General features: G+C 37.7%; 1 protein-coding gene across 1 annotated transcript in view; it reads left to right on the plus strand.

The window, feature by feature from the left end:
- Nucleotides 1-20,493, plus strand: part of RNLS (renalase, FAD dependent amine oxidase) — a 246,840-nt gene extending 226,347 nt beyond the window's left edge. The window contains exon 7 of the mRNA XM_045568205.1: nucleotides 19,956-20,493. Within this exon, the coding sequence (XP_045424161.1) occupies nucleotides 19,956-20,108 (153 nt within the window). The 3' untranslated portion in view covers nucleotides 20,109-20,493. The remainder of the gene's footprint in view (nucleotides 1-19,955) is intronic.
- The last annotated feature ends 1,704 nt before the right edge of the window (nucleotides 20,494-22,197 follow it).

Below are 22,197 nucleotides of genomic sequence, written 5' to 3' on the forward strand. Positions count from 1 at the left end.
TTTAGGAGGTAGTATCTACCTCTTCCCCATGAAACCTCTGCAGAAAGCATCAGCTGTCTAAGGCTCAAGCCACTGTAAGGGAGTGGCTGCCATCTGCAAGAGATAAGCATAGTATTTTACATGGGGGCAGTTTATAGTTTCCCTGGTGTTGTTGCTCTCTCATGCCCAGCACTCTCTCTAATGTCACATATCACAATGGCAGCAGTGGGGTAAAAAATGTTTGTTCATTTATTCATTTAGTTATTTATTCAATAAGGATTTAATGAATGCCTGCAATATGTCTAGTACACTGCCCATGAAACCCTAAACACTAAGATTTGCTGAAGGCCTTCTTCTAAGACTCTAAATTGAGTTTTGTCTTGAGTAGTAAAATAATGGTGCATTATTGTGGCTGCCACTCCTAAATGAGGAAAGAGGCAGATGAGGAAAGGTGTGTTTGTAAGACTTGGGAGCTGCTCTTGTGCCTCCCATTTTGGATTTGAATAAAGCACTTGAGTAGGTGGTTCAAACAAACTTAGCAAAGCAATGGCAGATTTGTTGTGGTTCTCAGTTCCTCCCTTTTGCAACTATTTGTCCTCCATAATTTAAATGTTTACCCAGTTAATGTAACTTGATGCTTAGTCTGTGATGCATTGAATCAAGGTTTCTGTAACAATTTTAACTAATTATGTAATATTTAACCCTTTCAGCAGAAGCATAATAACTGAAAATGCCTTTCCATGTACCTTGACAGGGAACATTTAATCGGTTTGATAACCCTAATACTCTGACCATTATTATTATTTTTTTTTTTTGCTGTGTTTTCCTCTGTTTCAGTGTCTATCGTGATGCCTTTCTCAAACTATAGTACATTTCTAGTTTGCTTTCAGGTTTTGCCCTAATTTTCCTCATCTTTTTTCAGTTCCAGAAAATGTTAGTGGCCCTTTCCCCCACTTTATTTAGCACTCTGGCAGATTGTTTTACTTTTTACAAATCACCAAATATATTTTCAGATACCAAGGACATCAGGAGAGAAATTTAGGGAGAGGGAGGAGGTCGTGAATGAATACATTGGTATCTTTGGCAAAATAAATGGAATTGGACTAGCCTATTAAGCTTGCACAGTACAATTAGAAATCAGAAATCAGTTATCTCCTATAGTTATATTTCCTCACTTAGCCTTTTGCCCTCAGATTATACCTACTCTCCTTCCTTTCCTTTTTTTTTTTTATGAGAAGGATCATGAACTCTTAAAGGATCTTATAAATGCTATGAACATAAAGATTCTCTTCATCAAAAAAAACACATAAACACAAAAATTGCATCCAATTATGAGGCTTTATCAGCAACCCTAAAATCCTTCCATGAACCCAGTGTTAGCAACACCTGCTATAAATAATATACTGCTATAACCTGAATAACTCAAGAGCCTCTCATGGCCCAGACTTGGCATACTATTGCAGTTAGAGAAACACAAGCCAGCAATCAAAAGGAATTTAAATTAATTCCAGTCTTTACTGGTATCACTTACAGAACTTTAAAGAATATCCAAAATTTATCATCCTCAATGATACTTTGGAAATCTCTCTTCTAATTCCCTGTATGTGTCACTTCTGAAAGCTCCCTCAGATCCTCTTTTTGCACCCTTAATTCTTAATTCCCACAGAAACTTTCCCTGACAATCAACCATGCAGGCTCATCTCCTGTTTTCTCTTTCCTTTCTTCACCCTTCTATTCATGTTCTTCACTTTTGACTCTATTTTTTTTTCCTCTTAAACAAAGAACTCTTTGCCCTTTTCAATACAAAGTCCCCATTTTTGCTTCCTCAGGTCATCCCCAATGGATTAGCTTACTTGGCAAAGTACTGCCAGGAGTTAGAAGGAGTAAGAGAGAAAAGAGCAAATGTTCGATAGCTTAAAGCCAGAATTTTCCTTACAGATTTGTAGGTGGGGAGAAGTAGGCGTGCACACAGAACAGACCACCCATATGCTTACCTTATTCTTTTCATAAGATTAATTTCTGGTGGGTAATTGTGGCTAACTTGAGCATTGAAAGCTCAGGTGGTTTAATTTTCTCTTTTTCTTTTCTATGCATTTTCTATTATTACCCTCATTTTCTTCTTTTAGGTGAGGTGACACTGGAAGGCAGTGACTGATTTCATAAATATATCAATCTTGTAAATCCAAACGATTGTTGTCCCCTTCCAAGTGTCCTGCCGCTTTGACAAGCTACACCCATTTCAACAAGATCGGGCATCTCTTTCAGAGCCTGACACATACTCTTTCACATATCACCAGTTGGATCAGGTCTTTGAAATTTGAAGTTACATTTATTGTTTTAGAAACAACTAAAGTAATTGTACTTAACTCTTTTTAATAAATTGGAGGGTCAATTTTAACAATTTTTAAGATATTTTTCAATGTAACTAAGGAAATGCAGCTGGTTTATATTTGTTTATCTGTTTTAATGTGTCCAGTAAGCTGATTCTAAAAGCAATTTTAAACCTAGCAACCCTCAAAGACATTGACCAGTGCATCAATATGGATATAAATATATAGCCTTCTAGGATAAGTATTTGCAAAGACAATAATCAGTTATTAAAGTGCATTAGGAGCATTGTTTTGTATTACAGTTAATTTCCACAATGAAATCAAGCTCTTTTGGTCATTCTAACACTATTCCTATGACTTTTCTCCCATATTTGTGCTTTACAATTCCTATAATTTTTTTTCTTAAGAGACAGGGTGTCACTATATAGCCCACCCTAGGCTCAAACTCCTGGGCTCAAGTGATTCTCCCACCTCAGCTTCTGAGTAACTGGGACTACAGGCGTGCACCACCACACCTGGCTAATTCCTAGATTTTTAATAATGTGATGTGATTATGATATTGAACTTTGGAGTCAGACAGACTCAGATTCAAATGTGGGCTCTATGTGTGCCTTGGCACAGGCTAGACCACAACTCTAAGCCTCAAGGTCCTCATCTATAAATGGTAACAGGTAAGCCTAGCCTTCGTGTTGTGGTTAGGGTGAAATGAGAGAACACTGTAGAAAATATTTACTACAGACACTAGTGTAAAGCAATTTCTCAATTAATATTACCAGATAGTTGTAGTAAGTGGAAGAGGAGGTAGGGAGGAGGTGGGGTGACGGTGCTTTGATGGTCTCTCTTTGTTGGGAGCTCATCACTGCATGTCCCTTGCTGTCCTTTCTTGATTACCTCTCTTCATGCCCTCATATTGTCCCACTTTTTCTCTTTTCTTACCCACTCTCTACTCTTTTCAGAGTTTCTCTCTTTTCTCTTCTCTCTGTTTCATATATATAAATAGTTCTGGACAGGGCTGTCTCAGTAGGGACTGATTCAATGCCAGGGGCTGTGACACTTAGTCATACCCATGAGGGACTATTGAATAACATCAGAACAAGGTGAGATGAAAGTGGCAGATCCCTGTGGACACAAGAACTCTTGCCAGTTAGGTGGGTTTTGTTTTTTTTTTTTTTTAAAGCTGAAGGATTTTCCAACTTCTTGCCATTCATTTCTAAACTAACTTGCACATTTTCCAGTGTTTGGTAATTTAACACACTTGTGCCATGAGTCAACATTTCCTGAAGAAATTATGGCCACAAGAGCACACTTGCCTATGCACTGTAAGTTTATAGTAATCTTTGGAGAGCCAAAACAGACCCTTTGAGACAGGTGGACTATAGCATGATCCAATACAGGACATCTAACAGGTGTCAGTGCTAAGCATTCCATTCAGTAATCACCCCCCTCTTTGTCACTGGCATATAACTAACCCCTCGCTTCATTTTATTATAAGGTTGTACACGTGGGAGATCACCAGCTGAGAAATTCTCATCATTGAATTAGGATGTACAGCCACAGTTTAATTGAACTTTATATGGGCAGATATTTCTCCTTTTCACAGAATTCCATATTATATGAACTATTAAATGTTTTAACACATATGAGTTTAAATGAAGTCATTTTTTTCTCAAGTACTCTTGGAACTTACCCTGCCATGTAGTCAGTATCACACTTATTCAGAACAACTAATTATTTTGAACAGCAATACTCCATAGAAAACTTTAAAAAGGAGTCTGTGTCTTTGGTCCTGGGCAAATTCTAAATATATTCATCTGTACTCAGTATTAATGCCTAAAACCAGATGGTAGATGTTATTACATGGGCATAGATTCCCTAAGAGAAATAGGCCCTACACTGTTCCTTAAAGAGTAAGTCTTCTTCATCTGTTTAGAGTAGACATCAGTAGTATGCTGTAAAACTAACAAACGAAAAAGTTTAGTTGACAAGAGCTGCTTATACCCACATTAGAAATTAATAATATATACTGACCTTTTCATTCAACATACGTTTGTTGAGCTCCTACTATATACCAGACATTGTACTAGGTTCCAAAGACTCAAATCAGCTCCCTTCCTTAAGGAATTTCACGTAGAATCAATCAGCAAGGGTGACTAGTAAGCAGATAATCATGATATAGTGATGTTTGCTATGCAAAAGGTAAGCACAATGTACTATGTAAGCACACAGCAGACTTGAGGAAAAAGTGGTAAGAAATAGCTTCCTAAAAGAAGAGATCTCACTTGAGCTAAATCCTGCAAGATGAGGAAGACAGGCAAAGGGAGTGATGTTGGAGCAATGTTCCAAAAACACGCGCACTTTCCCAGAGGCAAAGAGTCAAAGAGGCAAGACGCATTTGAGTAATGGCCCATAGTTCAGTTTGGTGGAAACACAGGGTGCAACCAGAATATGGGACGATGAGGCTGGAGAGATAAGCTGACTCCGTGCCTCTGGTTGGTCGTGCTAAGATGTCTGGATACTGTCCTCTAGCTCAATTCCGCTCAGTTACGGTGCTGTTGATGTCTTCTGGCTGGGACATTGCTATTGCCACAGTTAGAAGTATCTAAAGTAGAGGCTGTACTGGTTCTATTTCAGATTCCCTTGTTCTTTCTTTTTCACTTGGTCTTTGCCATCATGTGTTGTAGCACTTCTATATGCCATGAGATAGTCCACATCAGCATTTTATTACACAGTATATATATTTTTTTTCATTCTCTCTCTCTCCTCTCTCTTTCTCTTTCAAAGTGCTATTTATTAATTCTTTACTCTGTATAGCTCACAGGCTCTGTATATAACTCACTTCATCCTCCAACCACCTTGTGGAGTTTATATTCCTTCCCCACTGCATAGGTGAGAAAGTTGAGGATTGGAGAGTCCAGGTACCTTGTGTGAGGTTCAGCTGCCAGGGAATGGCAAAACTGGAATCCAAGCACTGGCCCCTTTAAAAACAGGTGCTTTTAAACACCTCGCTTTACTGTATTAATTTTTTGAATTCTGGCTTTCTCCCAATTATGACACGTTTTTATACCATTCTACTTTTGCTGCTGTCAGCTAGAAGTTAACGTTTATAATTCTGATTTTAGAAAACACTTTTATACTTGTTTTCATTTGATCCTCACAACAGTTCTGACAGATCAGGAAGCAAATATGATCTTTGCTTTAAATGAGGAAAATGAGGTTCCCATAATGTTTTTCCTAAAGTGATACATTTAGTAAGGAACAAAATACAAATTTTAAAATCTAACTAGATTTAAAAGTCCATATTTCATACCATATATAAAAATTTACTAAAAGTGGATCATAGCTCTAACATAAAACTTTAAACTGTAAAACTTCTAGGTGAAAACATAGGAGAAAATCTTTTATGACCCTGGATTTGGCAAACATTTCTTAGAACACAAAAAACACAAACCGTAAAAGAAGATATTGATAAACTGAGCTTGATGAAAATAAAAGACAATATTAGGAAAATGAAAAGATAGTCACAGACTTGGAAAAATGTTTGCAAATCATAAATGTGATAAAAGGCTGTTATCAGAATATACAAAGAACTTTCACAAATCAATAATTTTTAAAAAGCTCAGATTATCTAAACATTGGCAAAAGATTTGAAAGAACACTTTACTAAAGAAGAGATGTGAATTTAACTATAGCATTACAAGGATTCTACACTGAAAACTACAAAACATTGCTGAAAGAAATTAAAGACCTAAATAAATGAAAAGCCACCATGTATTGAAATACTTAATATTTTTAAGACAGCAGCATTACCCAGAGTGATCTACAGATTGATTATAATCTTCATCAAAATCCCAGGGGCCTTTGCAGAAATGGAAAAGCTGATCCTAAAATTCATATGGAACTGCAAGGGCCCGCCTGAATAGCCAAAACAATCTTCAAAAATAACAAAGTTGGTGGACTCACACATTCCAATTTCAAAACTTACTACAAAGCTACAGTAATCAAGACAGTGTCCTGCTTACATAAGGATAGACATGCAGTGGAATACAATTGAAAGTCCAAAAATAAACCCCTACCTATAGTCAATTGATTTCTGACAGTGCTCCCAAGAACATTCAATGGGGAAAGAATAGTCTTTTCAATATTTGCCACTGGGACAACTGGATATTCACATACAAAAGAGTGAAGCTGGACCCTTACCTCACATTGCATATAAAAATTTACCCCATATGGATCAAAAACCTAACTATGTAAGCTAAAATCATAAAACTCCTAGAAGAAAGCATAGAGGTAAATCTTCATGACTTTGGATTTGGTAATGTTTCTTAGACATGATACCAAAAACATAAGCAACAAAAGAAAAGATAATTTGAACTGCATCAAAATTTAATACTTTGGTTCATCAAAGGATTATCAAGAAAGTGAAAAAACAACCCACAGAACAAGAGAAAATACTTATGAATCACATATCTGATAAGAATCTACTATCTAGAATATATAAAGAACTCTTACAACTCAACAGCAAAAAAAAAAGGCCACTGAAAAATGAGCAAAGGACTCGAATAGACATTTTGCCAAAGAAGAAATACAGATGGCCAATAAGCACATGAAAAGATGCCCGACATCATTATTCATTAAGAAAATGCAAATCAAAGCCACAATGAAATACTATTTTACACCCATTAGGATGGCTATAATTTTTAAAAAATGGAGAATAACAAGTATTGGTAAGGATGTAGAAAAATGGAACACTTGTACTTTCCTGGTGGGGATGTAAAATGGTTCAGTCACTGTGGAAGACAGTTTGGCAGTTTCTCAGTAAGTTAAACATAAAATTACAATATGACCCAGCGATTCCACCCCTAGGTATATACTCAAAAGAATTTAAAACACGTTCAAACAAAACAGTGTACACAAATGTTCATAGCTGCATGATTCAAAAAAGCCAAAAGGTGGAAACAACCCAAATGCCTATCAGTTGATGAATGCATAAACAAAAGGCAGTATCTTCATACAATGGAATATCATTCAGCCATAAAAAGGGATGAAGTACTGGTACCTGCCATAACATGGATGAACCTTGAAAACACTCTGCTACTGTGAAAGGAGCCAGTCACAAAGGCCACGTCTTGAATAATTCCATTCATATGAAATAACCAGTATAGGAAAATCCATAGAGACAGAAAGCAGATTAGTTTTTGCCAGTGGTTGTTACTAATGGTAAATTTTTTTTATGTGTGTTTTACCACATACAGAAAAGAAGAGACATGGATGGCAAATAAGCATACAAAAAGATACTGAATATCAATGATCATTAAGGAAAGGCAAATTAAAACTACAATGAGATGCCAAGACATACATATAAGAATGGCTCATGGCCGGGCGCAGTGGCTCACGCCTGTAATCCTAGCACTCTGGGAAGCCGAGGTGGGTGGATAGCTCGAGGTCAGGAGTTCGAGACCAGCCTGAGCAGGAGCGAGACCCCGTCTCTACTAAAAATAGAAAGAAATTATCTGGCCAACTAAAATATATATAGAAAAAAATTAGCCAGGCATGGAGGCGCATGCCTGTAGTCCCAGCTACTCGGGAGTCCCAGCTACTCTAGAATTGCTTAAGCCCAGGAGTTTGAGGTTGCTGTGAGGTAGGCTAATGGCACCGCACTCTAGCCTGGGCAACAAAGCGAGACTCTGTCTCAAAAAAAAAAAAAAAAGAATGGCTCAAATAGAAAACTTTTGAAGATAATAAATGCTGGCAAGGATGTGAAACAACTGGAACTGTCACGTGCCACTAGTGGGACTGCAAAATGGCATAGCCACTTTGAGAAACAGCTTGGCAGTTTCTTTTGAAATTGAACACACACCTACCATGTGACCCAGCAACCCCACTCCCAGAGATTTACTCAAGAGAAATGAAGATGTACATCCACATGGAAACCTGTATGTAAATGATCATCATAGCAGCTTTATTAATAATTGCCCAAACCTGGAAATAACCCAAATATTCATCACCTGATAAATGCATAAACAAATTATGGTACATCCATAAATGAAAACCTACTCAGTAATCGAAAGGAACAAACTAGTAATATCTGCAATAACATGAGTGAATCTTAGAGGCATTATCTAAGTGAAACAAATCAGACTCAAAGTCTATTTATATGGCTTTCTGGAAAAGGTACAACTGTAGGGACAAAAAAAATGGATCAGTGGTTGTCAGGGGCTGTGATTCAGAGAAAGGGATTATATACAAAGGGGCACAAGGGAAATTTGGGGGGTAATGAACATGTTCTCTATATTGTTTGTAATGGCAGTTACATGACTGCATGTATTGTCAAAATTTATAGAAAGTATATATAAAAATGAATTTACTATAGATAAATTATACTTCAATTAAGCTGACTTTAAAAACCACTTTTTTTTATCTTCCATTATTGTCTCTTTTGTCCTTCTGAGGAACACAAGAGTTGACCCCCTTGTTTTCACAGTGGAAAGAGTAGAAGGAAGGTTGTTTCCAGACCTGAAGATCAAAATGGCTGCATTCTTTTCTGCCATAATCCCAGAGCTCAGACATAAAGCTGTTGGGTCCATTCAACATGAGTGAGAACCAGAAAGAAATGTCCACGGCTATGTTTCTGGGTTGTCAAGAAGAAGGATAAATAGGGAATAGGAGAAGGGATTGAATCAGTGGGAAACTAAGCAGCTGTCAATTTAAGCAGGGGAAGAAGTGATGAGGCCAAGTTGAAGAGGAAAAATGATTTTCAGCCGGACTCACCACTGAACGCATTTTTGGCCCTCTTCATCCTAGAATCCCAACCCATTGGATCCTTTGAGAGATTGTGGCAGAACATTTTTATATAGATGAAAACAAAAGGATTCCAAATCTGTTAAATCTCCTTACAGAAGGGAACTGGTTTTTGTACCATCACACTTTTCATAGTGCTCAGTGACTCCTAAGAATAAAACAAATACTTGAAGAATGAATGAATGAACACAATAAAGCTTGCTGAAGGGCAGAACAATTTTCTATTAAATTAAAAACTCTAAAGGGGAATGTAATATGACTATTGTTTTGTCCATTATTACTGCAATGGTACTAGAGAAAACCATATCTCATTCTTTATTGTGTGCTTGTTCTGAGCAAGTCCTCATCAAAACAGTCTGCACCAGTGTTTCCAGGATTTTAAAAGATAGAATAGGTCCAAACAGAGTCAATGTAGACCTTAGCAATTGAATATACAATTTCAGCAAAGTATGTCCTTTGCCGTTCGAGCCCACTAAAGCTGCTATACGGATCATATAATTGATTTGTGGCACGTTCTGCCTGCATCTACCCAATGGTTTATTAAAATAGAATAGACAAATACCAATAAAGTAAAAAGTTCCACTGAGAATTGACCAAACCACATCACTTTCTTCATACCTACAGTATTCCAACCAATAGAAATTTTACAGCAGCTCTCTGTAGTACCAGATACAGAGTTCCATAGTCAGGAGTCCACAATACAGGCAAGCCTTTCCCTAAAGCACAACAAAAAAATAGGTTTATGAAATCATCATTAAATATAATAGAACACTGGAGAGATGGAACAGAGGAAAGATGAAATGATGAACGTAACACATAAAAACCAATTAAAAATGTACCATCTCTGCAAGAAAGCACCCATGCATTGATAAAGCTCTTTATGAATATTAAGTACTATAGCATAAGATGACATAGGGCTAAGAGCCTCAAAAATCAGTGGCCAAAAGAGGTATAATTATCAAGGAAATACACCTCAAAATAGATTAAATTGCATAATCAGTGCCCAATTTATCATTATTATCCCGGTTCTAAGTAGCAGTTATCGTCAATAATATACAGTGTATGGTTAAGAAAAAATCTTTATCATCACTTTTCTTAATAATATAGCAAATATATTGCATGCGCATATGATTTCTTCTTGGCTGCAAAAATCTTAGCATAGAGAGTCAGCTGTTTTAAGAAAGAAGTTTTAGAAGACATAAATTGGCTAGGTCACCCAGAAAAGGTGGTTTCTTTTCTCTCAGACACCTATAGCTTTCAAGAATGTATTTACTATCTCCCAGAAAAAAAAAATTAAAGGATATTTGGACTTTATGTCGGTGAATGTTCACTGCAGCTTAGCCATGCACTGTGGCAATTATATGGGCTGTGTCACTATGTTCTCCCTCTTTTGAAATTAAGGCAAATGTGTATATACCCCCCCCACACACACAAATACACTCATACATACATGCTTATCTAGTTATAGTTTACACACTTTTCAAGGTATTATATAAGATGGCATTTTATGAGATGAGGTTGGATTAGCTGGATGCAAAACCATCTTCACTTTCTGTTTGAAATTCAGGCTGATACGGATGTTCCTGGTGCCTTTGCCTAGTGTCTACAAAAAGTGAGCCCAAAGCAGCAAAATGCAGCTTTCTAAGGGTAATGACTTAGTGTCAGGGAAAGGATGGTGGGTACCTGAATAGTTTTTGCACTGGGCAGTTCCACTGCTCAAGAACCGGGTTAGAATGGTGGGGTGTCAGTGTGACAAAAGAGAAGGAAGTTAATGACATGGTTATTTGGGAGCAGGGGTGGGGAGAAGGCAAAATTTAGAGACTGAGAAACCAAAGAAAATTATTTTCATAGAGAAAAAAAAATTCCACCACCTTTAGATACTATTCGAAGGCAGAGAATTTAAAACTTTCAAAAGTTTGAATAAGTTTTTTGTGAGCCTGTGTGCATACATTCTTTGCACAAACATTTATTCAATACCAATCATGCACAATGGAGGAATAGACACCAGGCATAAAAAGATGAATAAGACACAGCCCCCATATCTTGTTATTTCTGAGGACTCAAAAGGCTTTTAACCATCAAACATCTTTTACCAAATTGCATTTTGGTAAGTTATGGGTAGTGGAATCAGCAACATTTTATCGGATTTTCATCAGACTCCAGAGGGATTTTTTAAAAACAGGAGAATATTAGGGATAAATATACCCCTAGTAGAAGCAGGAACATTACAGATTGAATTTGGTCAACAGAAAATATTGTGTATGTTAAAAAACAAAAAACAAAAACAAAACTCAGTCTTCAACATTCATTGTCCCAAATCTTCCTATATCTTGGAAACTTACTTAGTGGCCGATAATATTGTTCACTGTTGACACAACACTGATCACTGATGTATCATCTTTTTCAGAGTATCTAGACTGGCTCCCCATCTACAAATATGTCAAAATTTCCATTGACATCAGAATAAGTTTTGGCCTCTCCTTCATTCATTTACCCTTCTCACTATTTTTGTAAACAGGAATAAGACAGTTGCTATAATCAATGCTTTGGGAATATGGTAAAAATGGGGAGATATATACAGAGAATCCATATGAACCACATTTACCCTCTAGGCCACATGCCATTTGAACGTGTGTATATTTATTCCATATTTGATTAAGTCTTTTTTTTCCCCATTCCCTATTTTTCTCCAAACATTCGATAGTGACTACCTGAATAGATGAACAAACAAGGAACATGTTACTCCAGATTCTAGTTCTATCTAGATAAACATTTGTATAAAAGAGAAGTTGTGTAAGTTTCTGGGAAATGAGTTTTATGCAAGATTGCATTCTGTTTTTAAAAATTGCTCATCCTCTCGCCAAACCCAATCTCAGGTTGTCCAGTGTTACTGGAGATTACTGATGGTTTTTCAAAGCTCACCTTAGCTCCTCACTGACCTCTATCCCTCCTCTTTCTGGAAAACATTCTCCAGGCTGATAGGGACTCTGTGCTCTGAGCCACATGGAGCCTCACCCAGAGCAGTGGTTCCAGGCATTTTTATTTCATGGCCCAGCAAAATCCCTCCAAATATTTTGGGATCTAATGTAATATTGTTATCTTTCTTATTCTGCAGTTAAAAATTTAAAAAACAAAAATGCAGCAACAAGAATTTAAGGAAAAGAATAACCAAAAAATATAGATATAACCTCATAACAGATTTATAAATATTACAATACAATAATACACTTAGCTCTATGAAAAAGCTCATAATTCTCCTTATTTTTTTTTTTTCATTTTGCCATGGATTGCCTTTTGGGAACCACTACCTTTGTACTTTGCTTAGAGGCTATAAAAGAATAAGTTAACCAAATATTCAATTTCTGCTGTTTATGTACCGTGGCATGGGTTCAGGTTTACACTGGCAGCAGAGTAGAGGAAGGCAAAGAAGTGAGAAATGTATGATTCAGCTCTATACCATCTCAGCCTTTATAGCTATTCATTATTGCCAGTGTGGTCAATACCTCACACACACTGTGGACAGGGAAAATGCCAAGGCAAGGAGATTATTGCTCAGAGTTTGCCCCCGATCAAGTTAGTGTGCAGCTAGGCAACAAGATATCCCTGAATTCAGGGACAATTTAAGTGAAGAGTCACCCTCAGACATTGGAATGAATGAAGATCAAAAAAAAAGATGTAGTGTATCAAAATCACAAGTGACAGCTCAGACATCTCCATCTGCTGTCAAGATTCATGCATACCCAAGGCTAATTAAGGTGACCCACAGGAATGTAATATCACATAAGAAAGCAGTAAAATTATCTACAGGTTTTTCACAACACCTGGGTTTTTTTATGTGAATTATCTCCTGTGCAATTGAGGGGAAGAGGAGATCAGTATCAGGTGAATTATATAGGTTTCATACGTGTTTATGTTTTGAAGTCATGGGGGCAAGTTTTCTCACAAACAAAGATAAAGCCTTACCAAATGTGAAGAGCTTAGGAAAAAAAACTGAAGAGGTGCCTTCCTTTAGTGCAAATAGTGGCTCTTTCAGTAGCCCAAAGAACTGCTGGGTTTTCCACCATGTTAAGCTCTTCCGCAAAGGTGCAGTGCAGAAGATGAAACCACAAATGTATTTCCTCTACACGAAAATGACAGATGGATGAAAAAAGACTGCATCCTAGATAATATTTTTAATTTAGATCAAAATAGTCTCTTTTAGAAGCAACTTCCCTCCAGGACCTACATCTCAAAGGAGAAACAGAATTTAGGCTACAAAGAATGGACCACTGTAGCTAGATGCTGAAGCTGGAAGAATGTTAACATTGTTATTCACTTTACTATGATGTATATATTTTTTTTAGTGCTTGGTTCAAAGTTCCATAGATTTTGAGTAATGTGTCCCAACTATGTTTTTTCCACAAGCCCTGATATTTTTACTGTGCAATTTTGTGGAACTACAGTTGTAGCTGAAACAGTTGTATTTTATTTCCACAAGGCAGTCAAAGGCCCCATGTGACCCATGGAAGGGCAGTGGTCTGGGTGGGGGCGTGGGGGTGGGAGGGTTAGAAGGTTATTAGAAGGTTATTAGAAGAAGTTGTAATTGGGCTTCCAGCATCATCTAGAGGAAATGGCTCTTGATGTGATCCTGTTTCTTGGCACTGAAATGTCTCTGGTTTGGAGAAAGGCAATGCATCAGGCTATCATAGCTTAATGGGCAAAGAGAGGGGAAAAAAACCAGTAAAGTCTATTTAATTCCTGTTTTTCTAATTATGTGTTCGCTCTGTAACCTTCTAATTCGGAGTTGGTGTATAGGATTCCTCTCGAGTGCCAACTCCAATTGACTGGTAGTGGCTGCCTGCAGCACTGAGGGAGAAGGATGCTGAGGCCAGTGCTGGGCTCTGTGGAAAAGAATGCCACAGTTGATTAGTGATGTCTGTCAGGAGTTGCCGCACGGTGTCACCCCCATAATCTATGACACACTGGGGGAAATTTGCCTACCAAGATGAATGGTCTGGAAAGACAGTAAGACTCGGTTCTGGAATCGGTACATTTACCCTTATAAATGAACAAAATTGATTCTCTGGTGACCAAGTCCATCTCTGTCAGTTTCACCTGAGGATACTGATTTGGGTGAATGGGAAAAATGGAGGGTTTAAACCAGCAATGCTGAAGACATTGGAAGTCCTTACACCAACAACACTGCTTACCTGAAAAAACACTGCTTAGAGCGTCCTGCCACACATTCCTTATCTTTTGACTTGTTGTGCATTTACTAACTATGAGGTATTCGCCATCTCTCTCCCCTGACCCTATTTAACACTTGCCATATTTAGCAACTGTAAGATGCCATCGAGTCAGTGTACACCAGGAGACAGTCAAGATGTAGTTTTCACACATTCACATGAACTTGGTCTCAGAGTGGGCAGCTGCAACCCCTTGATATTTCAATGAACATTATTTAAGAACCATTTGAAGAAAAAATATGAAGTCTGAACACCTTTCTTTCCCACTGAAGAGAAAAATGCATCATCTAAACTTGCAGAACAGATGTCAACAGCTCAAAAGAAAACCCCAGAAAGAGTAATTCAGTGGAGCACTCTTCTAAGAAATGCCATGTTGCTATTGTTCTAGGCAGCACAGGGGACAGATTGTGTGGAGAGGAGCACAGACGTCAGATACTAACAACTCTGAGTTAAAGAGTGGTTCAGAGAAGTCCAACCCTGTGAAGAAATTTTTAGAAGGGCTTAATCAATGTATTTCCCTTTTATTTCCTTTTTATGTTTGCAAAAGATACCTGTAGATAAGTCTAAAAGAACTTTTCTAGTAAGTATTAAATGTAAGATAAAGTTTTGTGTCATGTTGACACCATTTTTTTCTTTCTCACTGGTGCATAAAATATTGGTGCCTTTTATGGTACCCGAGATTCCATGAAATGTGGTATTAATATAATTTGCAACCATAACATAAGTGAGGAAATGCAACAGCAAGAACTTGATGATTCGTAGGTTGTCTAATTCCCTGATCAAGTTAGGATTAAAATTTATCTTGCCTAGCCCACTTGAACATCACCTGGTGTCATGTTTCAGAAGGATTGGTTTTAAGTAACCAGATTATGGGCTGGATGGCCAACTAGAACAGGTCAACCTATAATATTAATACAGCCACTCCGTAGGCCAAACCACGGAGACTATTCTCTGTGGGTAAATGTCTCATAGTTCAACGACATGCTTTAGCTTCAGGAGAGGAATGGAAGGAAAGAATGGACATTGTCTGAATTTTTTTTTTTTTTGCTAATTATCACCTGTCATTTTGTGGAACTAGCCTACTTGTCTGCCTCCCTCTTTCTTTTCATCTTTAGTTTCATTCTCACACCAAAGGGACTTTTTGGGTGAATTTTCACAACTAATAATCATAATACAAAGAAACTACTAGGCTGAACCACATAAAAATTGACAATATTTTATCATTTTGACCTACAGAATCAGCAAGTTTGTATGGTTCAACTTAATACATGACATGAGACATTCACTTAAAGCAGTTCACAGAGATGAGAACAGCCTCTCGTTCATCATTATCGAGAACCTTCTAAATACAATAGCTCTTGCATTTGAGCTTCTTCCAGCTTTACAAGAACCTCTGAATAACACTTTTTGTGTAGATAGTTCCCTGCAAAGACCTTCGTTTGATCAACTGTGTACAATATTATCTCTTTTTAACTCAATAAATAGCTATTGCACACTTGAATGTGGTCTAGGCACTGTTCTCAGCCTTGGATACAAAGATCAGTGAATCACAGTCTCTACTCTTAGGAGCATGCAGTCCGGAAAGGGACACAGATGTGGATACCATTATAGTGCAAAATAGCCAGTAACACAGTAGGCATAAATAACATGCTGAAAGGCACTTACTCTGCCTGGCAGAGCAAGATCTCAGAGCAGGTGACATTTGTACTGCATCTTGAAGGATAAGCAATTTACTTGTCAGAAAAGAGGGGAAATGATGTAACATCACCCAGCAGAATGGCTTGTTCAAAGCCACAGAAGCACAACAAAGAAAGGTGTGTTTGAAGACGCTGAGTTTGAAGGTAGATAGGACATGTGACAAAGGTGAGGCAGTGGCAGCAGATGACATTTGGAAGGAGGTAAGATCCTGGTTATGAAGGGCTCTCCATGTGGGTCTTAGGAGTTATGTTTTATTCTGCAGGTGGAAAAAAAATCACAAAACACATTCACAGAGGTTTAAATTGCTTAGAAATAAAACCACTTTTTCTGCTTTGATTTGTGTCCAATTGAGTCATCACCTAGGTTTATAGAAACACTGTATGAGCTACTCTAGAGCAGACAGGAGTTCTTTCTGACCAGCCCTTGCACACAAGTGAGGCAAAGCAACCTGGATTTCCAAGGGGTTATTTCAGCCCTGACATCTTTCTTAAACACAGTCATTGAGCTGTGGTTCCTCACTGTGGCTGGAAGTGTAGCCAAAGGCTGCATTATTGTGAGATTGTGGCTTTGACAATTATGTGCTTCTCCACTGCAGGGCTCTTTAGTTCACATGGGTAAAGGAGCTCGCCAACACATACTCCATGTTTTCATATTTTCCTCATTGGGTAATTGCAAAATGGGCGATTCCACCTAAATGCAGTGAGATTGATTTCATCCAAACTGCCGACTGGCTAATCAGTGGCCCAGTTTTCCAGCCATGTGATCTGGCATCTGGCATTTACCACTCATCAAATTAAATTACACAGCAACGATAAATTACCAGCTCATGACTGGGCAGAACTTTTTTTCTTAAGCTCCTTCCTGGTTAGTACTTGTGTAATGTTTAATAGTGCCACAGTTTATCTGTATAAAGATGCCAACAAAATGTATCAAAACTTTACCACAAATGGAGATTTATGTATGTATGTATGAGTGTAAATTATACAGAGATAGACACACATATGTGTGTGTATATGTAAATATGTGTGAATGAATTATCCCATTTATGTGAATTTTTCAGATGCCTAAATGACTATCAAGCATTTTTGTTTTGTTTTAAAAATTATGCATAGATAGACACACATGTATGTATGTGTGTATATATATGAATGGGCTATTCCATTTATGGAACCATTTATGTGAATTTTCCAAGTACCTAACTCTAAGTGACTAATCAAACATTTTTGTTTTGTTTTACTTAAATCGAGTCTTTATGAAAATGTTTCTAAAAGTGTTGGAAGTGTGAGTTCTGGAGTCACCCTGCTCTGTTCCAATCCCTGTTGCTTCATCTACCAGCTTTCTGTCTTTAGGCAAGTAACAATCTCTGAGCCTCAGCTTTCTCATCTATAAAATGAGAGTAACAGTAACCACCTCCTAGAGTTGCTGTGTGAATTAAATAGGGCGTTCATGTAAAGCATTTGGTATGCTGTGAACATTCAAGAAATGCTAGCAATGAATACTTTATGCATATTAGAATTGCTTCTTGAAAACTGGGGCCATCATTGTGAGCATTAACGATTGCAGGACAACTAATAGCTGATGCCTTCAGGGCCTATTAACAGCCAGAAAGTTATTTGCCACCCATCCCACCCCCCCAATTAAATGGCCCCAGACTGCCAGGCTTCTTCCCAGTCCTGTCTGGTTTTTGAGATTTTATACAGCATCCATTGCTTTCAGACTATCAGCTGTCACATTCTGAAATCACTAATATCTAGGAACCTAGCGGTTTTCTTCCTCCCTTAGTGTTTTACTGACAAATCAAATAATCCAGCTTGTTAAAATGCTATCTAAAGCATGGGTTTAAAAGCTCTGATTGAACATCTAAGCCTGTACTTCAGTGACTACACTATGTGTTGTCTATTTTAGCCACTCAAAGATCTTATCTGCTGGTTTCAAGATTATCAGCTATGTCTATGACAGATGATGCTGCTGTAAAGTGGCCTCCAGAAAAGAGAGAGGGTATTCAACATTCCGCGCTTGAATCTGAGTAACACAGGTCTCTAGAGGTCAATGTCTTTAAATGTTCAACAAGGAAATAATAGTACCACCTCTTTTTTAAAAGCAAAGGATAGCATATAAATAAAACATCTATGTATTTTTCTGCTTTTAAAAAACTGTAAGGGCATGTACTAACTCAGCATATCTAGAACAAAGATCTTAGCTCCATAATCCAAATAACATTTGTCACATTTCTTGATTTTTTTTTCCCCCTGATTTTTAAACAAGCAAATCCTCATGGGCCTTACCTTATTGCTCTCCGTGAACACACTGTACAGGGAAGACTAGAACTGTCATGTTATAGTCCCTGTGAATAGCGCCCCCTGAAGTCGTGCAATAAAGCAGTCCCAAGTGACATTGCCATTGTAATAAGTTTGTTTCTTTGGGGTTTTTTTAGGGAGTTTTTGGTGCTTCAGTGGCCAAACCATCTCAGTGTCCAAGATAACTACATTCACCTCCCACTCATTCTCCTCACTGTGAAAGCTTATCGGCATCATCCATCCAAAATTGAGAGTATTTTTTCCAGAAAATAATCTCTGTGCCTTTTTCATAATTCTAAATATTATAAACCTGGTTCTACAAAATAATATAAATCCCAGACTGCAGCTGATTCTCTCCCTTTTGGCTTGTAAGTAGTATTAACAAGTTCCACTTTTTCAATAGACGTTTATAATTTATTAATTTAAAAATTTGAAACACTATATCCCTCTTATCTTGCCTCTCTGCTATGTCCCTTCCTCTAGACAACCCCTTTCCCCAACACACACACACACACACACACACACACACTGTGACCTGCCCCACAGTTTCCTAAGCTCACTTTTCTTTCTCTCTCTCTCTGTCCCCTACCCCCGACCCCTGCCCAGAGACTCTAGGCACTTACACATGCCACCCTTTCTCCTTAGAATGATCTTCCCCTGTTTCCTTGACTGGCAAACTCTACGCATCCATCAGACTCTATAGAAAGTCCCCTACATGGATTGACTACAATGAATTCATTTCTTCATAAAATATAGTCTGCAAATGGAACACACTGCAGTGCTCAGTAAATAATAGAAAGGAGCCAATTTTTCTTGGGTGTCAGTCTTACTCTAAGGACTGAGAGCTCCTTGAGGACAGGGCTATGAAATTTTAAAATTCTGCTGCTCCTGTGCTGAGCATAGGGCCTGGCCCAGAACAGTGCTCAGGACATATGTGAGGAGGGGAAAATGAGGGAATGTGTATAAGGAAGGAAGGGAGAGAGGGAGGGAGGGAGGGGGAAGTGAACAGGGGTATCTTAGTCTGTCCAGGCTGCTATAGCAAAATACCATAAACTAGATGGCTTATAAACAACAGAAATTTATTTCTTATGGTTCTGGGGGGTGGGAAATCCAAGATCAAGGCACCAGTATATTAAGCGTCCAGTGAGGGCCCACTTTCTCCTAGGTGGCACCTTCTGGTTGTGTTCTGACATCCAAGGGGCCAACAAGCTCCCCTGGGCCTGTTTTATAAAGGGCATTAATTCCATTCATGAGGACTTAGCCTTCATGACCTAATCACCTCCCAGAAGGCCCCACCTTCTAATACCATCACCTTCAGGGTTAGGATTTTAACATACAAATTTTAAGAGGATAAATATTCAGACCACAGCACCTACTAATTTTGAAGTTCAACACACTTCTGATTATCTTATCTAATAATCAACAATTTAAATATTTAAAAATATAAATGTAAATGTCAACACTTAGGCCAGAGGAGGAGTTTAAGGGGTTTGGGGTTTTTTTCCCCCAGTGCTCCTTGTGAGAAATCTTGATTTCTCTAGGTAGAGAAGCCTTCCCCAGGTGGGTGTTGCCATGACAGCACCATAAAGTGCAGAATGTGAATTGCAATCCTTTTTTTACTTTTTCAGGTTACAAATGCTGTTGCCAACTGTCCTGGCCAAATGACACTTCATCTCAAACCTTTCCTTGTATGTGGAGGGGATGGATTTACTCAGTCCAATTTTGATGGCTGCATCACTTCTGCCCTATGTGTTCTAGAAGCTTTAAAGAATTATTTTTAGTACCTGTATTCTTAGTCCCTATATGTGCTTTGGGTTTTTGCTTTCACAATTTTCTGTTATTGATTTGTTTTTACCTTTTGTTGAGAAAAATTACTGGAAAATTGTTCTTCACTTATTATCATTTTTCATATGGAGTATAAAATCAATTTTATAATTTCGGTAGTTACAACCCACGCTAGAATGGAAATTCCTCATGCCTTATACCTTTCTTCACTTTTCTGAATTGCCATGGCTACTTGTTGTTGGAGGAAAAGTTTGCTTAAAAATAACAAATGACCCTCCCCCAAAATTATGCTAAATCACAGTAACAGTTCATCTATGAAAATCTTTATTATCCTTATGAAAATTTCAATTCTGAATAAAGAATAATCACATTATCAAGGCCTCATCTTAAGGCTTCAAGTGTGTCCTTGAATTAATAATTTTGCAAATTACTGAACTACAAGATTTCTCCAAACTGTGGATAACAGCGTGTAATTTTTGTTTTTCAGTTATCTCCCAAGTTATTAAATGATCCCGAATTGTAGGTCATAGATGTCATCTTAGTTTGGAGGGCAACTTGACTGACAAAGAAACCTCTTCCTTCAGATTTTTCGGAAAATAACAAGAGTCAACTTGACTTTCCAAGTCACACCGTACTTTTTGACCTTAAAACAAATTCCAGTCTTAATATAAAAAAGATAAAAATTAAATAGAAACTGAGATGAAAATATATCGATCTTTACTCTTTGCTATCTTTTATGGCTGGTGCTGTTACCTTTACGGGCTTTCCAGTGTGTGCTGTGGCATTTAGACTGTGTCAAGTTTAATGAATTTAACACAACAAAAAATTTACTGAACCAGAAAATAGATGTACTTAAAATAGTTCAATATTTGCCCACTTGGTTGTTCAGCATGTCACCCACATGTTTCTGTGACTTAACCCCATGACTTGCTGGCTGGAAAGAAATTGATCCTCAGTCTTCCAAACAAGCTACCTGTTGCTGATTGAAAAGCAATATGATGAGTTCTGTTTTATCATTTTGAAAGGAAAGAAATCATTGCAGCCTCTCAAACTAAGAAGAGTTCAAACAAAAGATTTCTTATCTTGGTAGTGTTTACAGTTTCATGCTTACATCCCCCCTGCCATGCACACACAGAACTTGCTTACATACCACAAAGTGGGTTTGCTGATCCTACAGCATATTATTGTATGTTTGTTTTTAGCAATACATTGGTGAAAAACTTAAGTGCCCACATGTGATTAATGTCACTTATTTTGAAAACAGGGAAAGGAAGAAGGAAATTAATGCAGTCTCTATAAAATGGTGATATTTTTTCATCATCTTGGCCCATATTTGACTAACATTTGTCTTTATTTTTATTTTACCCTTATAACATGGTAGAAAAATCATTCAAATGTAGTAACTTTTGTTTCACAACCATTATTCTGGAGCCATTTGACTGAAAGCACTTTGAACCTTTGAGAACAATGCTATATTTGTTTTATGAATTTATGTCCTCCAAAGGAGGGAAAAAAAGAGATTTCTTAAGGCAGGGTGGGTTGCAGGAAGAAAGTACTCTTCTAAGCCATTACCAATGACTTTTAATATCTGTTCATTCTAAGTGTGTTTCCCTCATAATTCTGCACCTGTTTTGATAAGGATACAGCAATATGAGAAAAAACTCAACCCTGTTTAATGGAGATCATTGTCACTTTGCTGTTTTAATCATTTTAAAAACTCATTTTGCGTTTAAATTTTCATTTACCTCTTCCCCTTTAGCCATGAAATGGATGTAGGAATATGTCCTGCTGGAAGCTGTCCCAGAGGGCCAGGAAACTCAGATGGCCAAGATGCTCTAAAAGACCCAGGGCTAAGGTATCAAACTCCCCTGGGAGACAGGGGTCCGCACTATTTGGAACAGTTGCCAGGTGTATTTATGTCCGCCCCACAGGACCACACATCATCACAATATTTCTAAACAAGAACTTTCATTAATCAAGCCAGCCAAGGAAAGCTGTTCTGTTTTGAAAGGTGCGTATTCAAGTGAGAAACGGCTTGAGCAGGGGGGTGATTTAATACTTGTTAGCTGATAAATATAGCCTTTG

Source organism: Lemur catta, chromosome 14 (genome assembly GCF_020740605.2).
Source record: "Lemur catta isolate mLemCat1 chromosome 14, mLemCat1.pri, whole genome shotgun sequence".
Taxonomy (NCBI): domain Eukaryota; kingdom Metazoa; phylum Chordata; class Mammalia; order Primates; family Lemuridae; genus Lemur; species Lemur catta.